Source organism: Carya illinoinensis, chromosome 5 (genome assembly GCF_018687715.1).
Source record: "Carya illinoinensis cultivar Pawnee chromosome 5, C.illinoinensisPawnee_v1, whole genome shotgun sequence".
NCBI lineage: Eukaryota > Viridiplantae > Streptophyta > Magnoliopsida > Fagales > Juglandaceae > Carya > Carya illinoinensis.
This window is the reverse complement of record NC_056756.1, coordinates 30,611,970-30,620,329: the sequence shown is the minus strand read 5'-3', so window position 1 is coordinate 30,620,329 and position 8,360 is coordinate 30,611,970. Positions and strand designations below refer to the sequence as shown.

The window sequence follows — 8,360 nt, the reverse complement described above, 5'->3', positions numbered from 1 at the left end:
TTCACCAAGGGAATCTTTACCAACAAAAACTAACGCTTTGACAATTTAGGAAAAGCAGTAGGACAAAGCAAAAGGAAAGGATAGGAAGAGACAAATAGAGAGGAAAGCAAAAGGGATGATAAAGGCCTGGCGGGGTAAAGCTGTAGGAGCGGAAAGAGAGTCAACCAAGGAAACAGAAGTAGAGGGAACAGAGCCAAGGAAATAGAGAGGAATGTTAAAGGAAGTTGAGAGAACAAAGTGACAAAAGGAAGGCTCGGTGGGGTAGAATCCCACCTAAAGATCGACAAGAGGAAAGGTTGACAGCCTGGTAGAATGAGATGAAGAGAAATGATAGATAGGCTGGTAAAATTCCCATTGAACGGGTCTAATAGGAATTGACAGGGTAGCTATGTGAGAATTTTTCTCTGGCCCATGGAATTTCCTAGGCCCAGCCCCTTGGGGGGGGGGGGGGGGGGGGACTCACTAGGAGAAGGAGTAATAGGAGAGATGGGATATCACTAGAAAACAAGAAATGAAAAATAAGGAGAGGGGACAAGAAGGGACTAGTGGGTGGCGGTGTCAAGAGAGTGGGAGAGGCAAAATGGGCGATTTGATATAGGGTGTCAGGAGAGAAAAATGAGAGACGTGACTTAAAGTAAGGGGAGAGAAGAGATAAAAAGGAGGGAGACCTACGGATTGGAGGATCTTGGGACAGTTGGGATTTTAGGCTACATTTGAGAGGGGCAATCTTCATCTTCTTCAACCTAATGAGAGAAAAGCTCCAGCGTCAAGAGAAAAACCATAGGAAAGTAGTCCATTGTACATGGAGGACGAGAGGTTACAAGAGACTGTAAAAGAGCTCATTATAGTGGAACTCCCCTCCCTAAACCCCCTAGACGTAGATTTAGTGCCAAATCATGTAAAATCTTTATGTCGTTTCTATTATTTTATTTGCATTTAAATACTGTTTATCACCATGAATGTATGTGCCGACACTGTACGGCCGCACCGGATCACTATCAGGCACCCATTATTGAAGACCCGAGTCCCTAGAACCTAACCTAAGGGCATACGAAACACGATGTTAACAAGTACCATTGCTAATATAAGGGTTTCTATTGATTATTTGAATTTCATTATGTTATTTGGCTTAGTGAGACTTATAGAATTATCAGTTTATTATGTTGAGGTTATTGGGAGATTGTGGAAATGTTAATTTATGGTATTTGATTTATTGCATTGATGACCTTGTGGAAGAAATTTTTATATTAAGTTGAAAAAGATGAATTTATGTTTTGTTTTGGAACCTTTGGAGATTATATTTGTATTGAAAGACATGATTATAGATGATAGGTAGTAATTCTTTGACCCATTCAGGTACGGGATGTTACATTTTGAAAATGACCGAAATAAAAATCCGGTCCGGATGCACACCCATATTGATTATAGATTGATGCATCACTTCTACAAAGATACAAAGTAGGGTGGAAAAGATCAAGTATATTATAATATTTCAAACTGTGACTAGCTGTTCATGCTGGAACACATACAACAAGTCGCAATACAACGATCTTAGACTTTGCAAGCTCCACATACAACGATTATAAAGTTACTAAATACCGGACAAGCTTCCAACCCTTTACTAAACCTTGAGGACAAGTTCTACTTGGAAGCCGGTACATGTGGCCAAGAGTTTGAAGTAGTCATTGTTTCCTCCTGACATTTAAAAAGTCTACTAAGGTTATGTTTGTATGTTGAGATGATTTTAGATGATTAATAAATAGTAATGAAAAAGTAGTGAGTAGTTGTGAAAAATTAGTAAAAAATAGTGAAAAAATATTAAATAATAGTGAAAAAGTAGTGAAAAATGGTAAATAATAGTGAAAAAGTAGTGTATAGTAATAAAAAAAATAGTGAATAATAGTTTAAAAGTAGTAAATAGTAATGAGACTACTTTAATTACCAAACACAGCCTTAGGAGTCTTCATCATTATACTTTCATTTATTCATTTAATCACACACATGGGTACAATAGGGAATTAGGAAGTGTTTGTGGGTCAATATCATGTCAAGCCATAGACATTTGATTATATAGTTAATCTAAACATAAATCATTAAAGTAAACGAGTCAAACTTCAAAGGAAACAAAAGTTTTTAGGTTATATAGTCGAGGAATCTTTATATGAATTCCTTAATTGTTTGGATACTTGGTGTGATACCAGCCCCTTTTTGTCAAGCCTAGCCCTTAAATCCAGCCCATGTTAAAGGAGTGAAATGGTGCGTTTTACTAAACCCTTACTCCCACGTCTCCTTTCTTGACCCATTCTTCTCCATCTGTAATTTATTTCTTCAAGCGTTGACACCTTGTTTCTTCAACGTCTCTTTTTCATCATCTCCCTCATAACTGCTGCAAGCGTTTCTTTTCGGCACCGACTTCATCACTACGTGTTAATATCGCCGACCATAACGTCTGAAATTCCTCCGGGGATGCTGAATCTTCGAGGGACATGACGTGATTTTTCTTCTATAAATAGGCCCGAGTTGAAGCTCACCACTCACACACACAAAATTCTCTATTCTTGTTTCAAGTTCTTGGTTTGGAACTCTCTATCTCTCGTTTCTCACGATTCCAGTAAACCTCTTTTCTTTAGTTTCTCTTGTTTTAATTTCTCAGTTGTGTGATGACTCTGTATGTTAAGATCACTGTATTTTTGTACACTGTTTTAGAAAAAATTTTGGTGATATATACATGGTTATAAAAATATTTATACATTGAAGATTGAGGTTTACGTATAGTGCATTTTAGTTTAAGTATATCTGCTGGGTGTTAATGCAAAGTTGCAGATTCTTTTTTGACAACTTCTCGGCATGCGTATGAGGGCTGAAGGTTTTGCGATTTGACCTGTGATTTTTGATTGGTAGACGGAGTCGTTAGTTTCCAGTTAGTGTTCTAATAATGGTTAGTGTAAGCTATAAACGTGCGAGGAATATCTACCGTAGGTAGCGAACAGTGACTAGTTCATAGATAGCATTAATGTCTTGTAGATTTTTACAGCTTCCATCTTCTTCATTTTGGTTTCTCGATAATGGGTTGCAACTCACCCACCTGTTGGAAAATCAGTTCCAACATCTCCCGCAAATCATAGTCCTAAAACCACCACCAGTTATTAGACGAATAATATCAGGGAGTTTGCTTTAATGTTAGTCGAGATTAATGTTACCATATTAGTTTCCTAAACATGAACATGTAATATTTCTTGGTTACAATGGAGTTGGAGAAAATGTCTAATTTACTTGTGGCTGTGATATTTTACGTGGATTTTTAGTAGATTTCTGGAATATATGTATATATATATATATGAATAGTAGAACTTTTAGTTGATGATGTTTAGAAATTTTATAAAATGGTTTGCATCATCATTTAGGTTCTGATTATACTTCCATCGTTATCAAGTGATAAATAAGTATGCTGAATTAATCTGGTATTTTTATTAGAAGTTTTTGAGCTCTTTATTTTTATTAAGCATGTACTGTTCAGAAAATTATTTTCAATTGCATAAAAATGTTAGAACATCTCAAAGTAAATTATTATATGAAATGTGTGACTTGAGCCTAAGCTTTTATGTAAGTAGTCATGGCATATTTATAGAAACTTCATGTGAATTATAGTAAAGTGAAATGATATATAGATTTTATAATAGTACGGTAGTGTCTCTAAATTATGTTTGGGAGGATAACTACACCGATGACTTTAAAAAGTCGTACATCTACTTAATGAAAAATGTGTGGAGTGGATAACTATACTAAAAGACAATGAGAAGGTCAACTGTAAAAGTAAAGGGGAATGATAACTACACCAAAGTACATTGAGAAGGTGTAGATCCCAATGAAGAGGAGTTTATAGCTACCCTTGAAGGGGTAGTTCCCTATGTGAAGGAATTTTTGGAAGAGCATCTTTTACATGGTATAAGATTTTAAATTTACGCTCAATGCTGTGGTTTTATTTATTGTTTACATTTTTAGTTCATTCTTTATTTATTAAATGAGACTCATATATTACACCTAGCTTAATCAATCCTACTTACCGATTCATAAACTTACATTCCACCTGTAAAATAAAATTTTACAGATGTTAAATAGAACCATGCCAAAAAGGGAGGGTTAGAACCAGAGCGATTAAATAAGTATCGTTTATGGAATAATTAGGATCTTATTTGAAGTTTTTATGAAAGAACAATTTGAGTTGGTTAATGTTTTGAAGTCAATTTTTATATGAATGTTTTTAGTTCATTTTTCCCTTATTAATATTTAAGTTACCATCGTGCCGTCAATAGAATCACCCAACATATTTAGAAAGTTTTGAGAATAACGAGAATTCTTATAGTGTCCAAACATGCCCTAAATGTATGTCTCCCTAACAATATATACAAATGCAAAACAGTATTCTCATTTCTCACCAAGCTGCTAAAAAGGCGATTTAACTAAACCCCATTCAGTAGAAAAGATGGTGCGACATCTCATGTATATGCCTTAAAACATGCTAAATTTTGCATTTAAACAGAACTATCAAAGAACAAAAAGTTTAGATATAAGCATCTAAATAAACAACCGTACTTTAGCTTTTCGACCTTCGAGCTCACCGTACACTGAAGGATTGTGGCTCTTGCACAACCCGTGACCACAGTGACATGCAATACAAATGGTTTCTTCTCCTTCTTCAGCCTTTAACCCTGGAAACGAAATTACAGTCATTGTAATCGTTAAAAAGAGTCGATATCTAAAAAGACAATTAAAAAAAGCATTAGCAGCTGAGTCAGCATATCAATTAGCAGACTAGAGATGGAGAGCAAACATATGTTTAGCCATCAATTAAACTCACTTCGCCTTCTCTTTAGGCTTTTCCTCTAACTCATCTGTTGTGCTAGAATTCAGAGCTGTCAGCTTCCCAAAAGATTCTTTTGCATCCCCGAAGAAGTCTTTCACTTTATCAAGAACTGTCTTGAGCTCATCTTGCGTTGGCAGCTGAATATTAGATTCAGAAGCATAAAGATACTTAAATCCTTCATATTCTGTCCTGAGATGAATAAAGAACATATAGCACATGACCTAAAAGACCATAAGTGTATTCAGATTATAACTAGACTCAAGGTAGTTCACAATCTCTTTCAGACAGTGAGCTTCCAATCATAGTTTTTGGTACCGTACTGTACCGGCCGGTACGGCCGGTACATTCCGTACCCGTCACCAGGCCGGTACAGGTAAGGTACCTGTTTCGTATTGGCTGAAATACCGGCCGGTACGGCCGGTATTTCGGCCTTCATGTTTTTTCTTTTTTTTTTTTTTTTTTTTCATTTTTTTAAGTTATAATCTTATTTTTTTACCCCAATTCATATTAGACTATTTATAATTTATATATACATATGTATTCATGTATAATTTATTCATATATAAATTATTATTTTGAAATATAATTTATATATATATTTATATATATAATTTATTTATATATCGACTATCCCGAAACGGTACCGGTACCGAAATATTTCGTTCCAGTGCCTTGACCGGTACGCCATCCGGTACGGTATTCAAAACATTGCTTCCAATCCGCCTAAATTTAATAGGTGTTATATGAAATACACCAAGTCTTTTATGATATTCGATAATGCACCTGGAGGCCAGTATTTAGAGTGGTCATAGGAAGCAGTATTGTTGACCCCAACAATCATCCCTTTCATGATAACGCTCCCCCAAATCGAACTTAGGATCCGTGGCTATGATACCACTTGTCAGATGGTGAGTTGTCAATCTACCTAAAACTAATTGATATTATGGAGGCACATTCAAGTCATTTATGGCTTTCAACATTACATTCTGCATGCATTTTTCAGAGCAATTACAGGGAGCAGTATTATGGACCCCGTAATCTTAAATGTTAGGCTGTTTGCCAATACAAGTATCTGATACTCTAAATTCTAACATCAAGTTATCTAACGACAACATGACATGGAAAAGTAAAATACCAATCCTCACCTCAATAACATCTGTGGTAGAAAGGGCAGATCTCACATTGCCATTTTCCTGCAGATTCAGTACTCCTACAACTTAAAAGAAGGATGACAAATTTGTTCTCATATATCATAGGGATCTTTCATCATAAAGTAGAGGTTATAAACCCATTACCACTATTTTGTAACCATATCTGAAGTCAGTAGCTGTACGCAATACACGATACTGCTTAAATGCCGTCTTTTGTATCGCCTTCTCATCCTATTGCAATTACACACGAGCTGTCAGTAGGGTTTGAAAAGTTAAAGAAAATATGGCATGTATTCATGATATTGTTTGGCCATCATATCAGTATGAGATACGCAATCTAAACTTCACATTTGGTTAGCTGAAGACAGAATTTTTATTAGTCATTCTTGGCAGCAGTGTTAGGAAAGTTCCCAACAAAGCATCATATAGTTCCAAACACACAAGCTGTGTAGCAAAGCAAGATATGTAACATTGGTGTGCACTGCTCCTTTGTTGATACATGACTGCAGAGTGTGGCACTTGAGACATACGATACAAGAGCAAAGCAGCATCCCCCAAAAACCAAAAAAGCCAAAAAAATCTCAGTGAAGACTGAACTTACACGGTAGATAACTGCCGCGAGATTTCTAGCAAGTGTATCTTTGTATATGTATTTCCCCAGAAAGTTATCCTTGGCTGCAACCATGATTTTGGCAGTGGTGCCACCTGTAATTAGGCTAAGCGGATACCAAAGATAAACCTGTACAAATTGCCAGAACTTCAAGATATGCTCATTTAATATGAAATATCATTCGATTTCTGATTTTTTTTATCAAAGAGACATGAAAATCCAAGAACCAAAATGTCAATGGTAACAAACCAATGGCCCAGATTCGATTGCCGGCTACCTCTGACGGGCAGATTTTAAAAACAACCAAACCACGAAACCCCACAAACACATCAAACTTGATTACATGCTGTAATGGAACATTTAGCATTATGGTAGAGCATTTATTATAAGATAAAGTAAATAACAAGATTATTTGTGGACACACAAACATATAATAAAGGAGACTCCTTGCAACAATAACAGCCAATTTCTTAGTTCATAATCACACACGCCATCACAGAGAATAAGATCAAAGTGAGTTAAAACCAATCAATTACTTTCAAGAAATCAATTCTAGCTGCCAGCTTCAGCAAATTAACACCCTGGAAAGGGGTTCAAAATGTAAAGAATAACTTCCGCTCACTTGAGCATATTAGTTGGGAAGTTATAGAAAAAGGGCAAAAAAAAAGAAAAAAAAAAATTGTCCATTGGCTTCCCAAAACAGAACTCTCTATTTTCCGTAGTATTCTCAGCATCCAAAAAGAGATTAAAAGAAAGAGTGATTAAGATAAAGGGAATGACAAAGAAAACACACATTAGCTATACGAATGAAGATGACAAATCTGGGGTTGCCGTCGTCTTCTATTTTGGGCAAGGAAGGAGGCGGCTGCCTCTGAAACTGACGAGCTTGCATTCCTTTCCTTCCCTTCGCTTGAACCACCAACATTTGCTTCTGCCTCTGTTGAGGCTGCTGGGTCGTTCTCCTAGAAGAACTGAGTGAATGCTTCACTAAACCATCTTCAACTGTCCTTGAACTCGATAAGGGAAGCCGAATCAGCGTGTTCAGAGACATACCCACCTCCATTTCTCACTTTCTGTAACTCAATCTTCGATAAGTGTTTTCCTTGTATTGCGAGGTGAATTGGGGGCGCAAATCGTCGTGTTCAATGAATGTCCGAGGGGATCTTATCCACTCTGGCCCCGAGTTCTCAGAGTCACAGGGAATGGAGTGGGACACACGGAGATTTAGCAGTCATACACGTGGCAGATGGTAGGGCCAAAAAATTGTTGCACGACAAGGAGTTCGACCAATGCCTCACGGAGCCCATTTTAACGGATGCAAGTCCACGCGGGCAGAATAATTAGAGCCAGTCGAGTTACACGTCTGACAAAAATTTTTTTTTTCCTTATTTTATATAGAGTTAAGCCGTTTGGATTGAGCTGTCTTCAGATTGTTGAGTTTGAATTGAATTAAAATAAAAATTAAATAAAATATTATTTTTTAAAATTATTATTATTTTAAAATTTTAAAAAATTAAATTATTTATTATATTTTATATTGAAATTTAAGAAAATTATATTAATTAGATAAAATGAGTTAAAAGGAATTGAGATAGGTTAAGAAATCAAATTGGCCCAAGATTTACTCTAAATTTATTTTATTTCATCTCAAAAATTTTGACATAAAATATAATAAATAATTTAATTTTTTAAAATTTAAAATAATAATAATATTTTATTTAATTTTTAACTTTTA

General features: G+C 35.6%; 1 protein-coding gene across 3 annotated transcripts; it reads right to left on the bottom strand.

The window, feature by feature from the left end:
* Positions 1-4,441: 4,441 nt before the first annotated feature.
* On the bottom strand, positions 4,442-7,802 carry LOC122311796 (protein HHL1, chloroplastic). 3 transcript variants are annotated; one of them, XM_043126471.1, is made up of 6 exons: positions 7,419-7,799; positions 6,617-6,754; positions 6,160-6,246; positions 6,010-6,057; positions 4,859-5,001; positions 4,442-4,709 (listed from the first exon to the last, which is right to left on the bottom strand). In XM_043126471.1, exons 1-6 carry the CDS (start codon positions 7,686-7,688, stop codon positions 4,697-4,699), a joined length of 699 nt encoding a protein of 232 aa, XP_042982405.1. In that variant the 5' UTR covers positions 7,689-7,799; the 3' UTR covers positions 4,442-4,696. The 3 variants fall into 3 exon arrangements, with proteins under 3 accessions (XP_042982405.1, XP_042982406.1, XP_042982407.1); XM_043126472.1 differs by lacking the exon at positions 4,442-4,709 and having other exon boundaries at positions 4,855-5,001; positions 7,419-7,801; XM_043126473.1 differs by lacking the exon at positions 4,442-4,709 and having other exon boundaries at positions 4,968-5,053; positions 7,419-7,802.
* Positions 7,803-8,360: the final 558 nt, after the last annotated feature.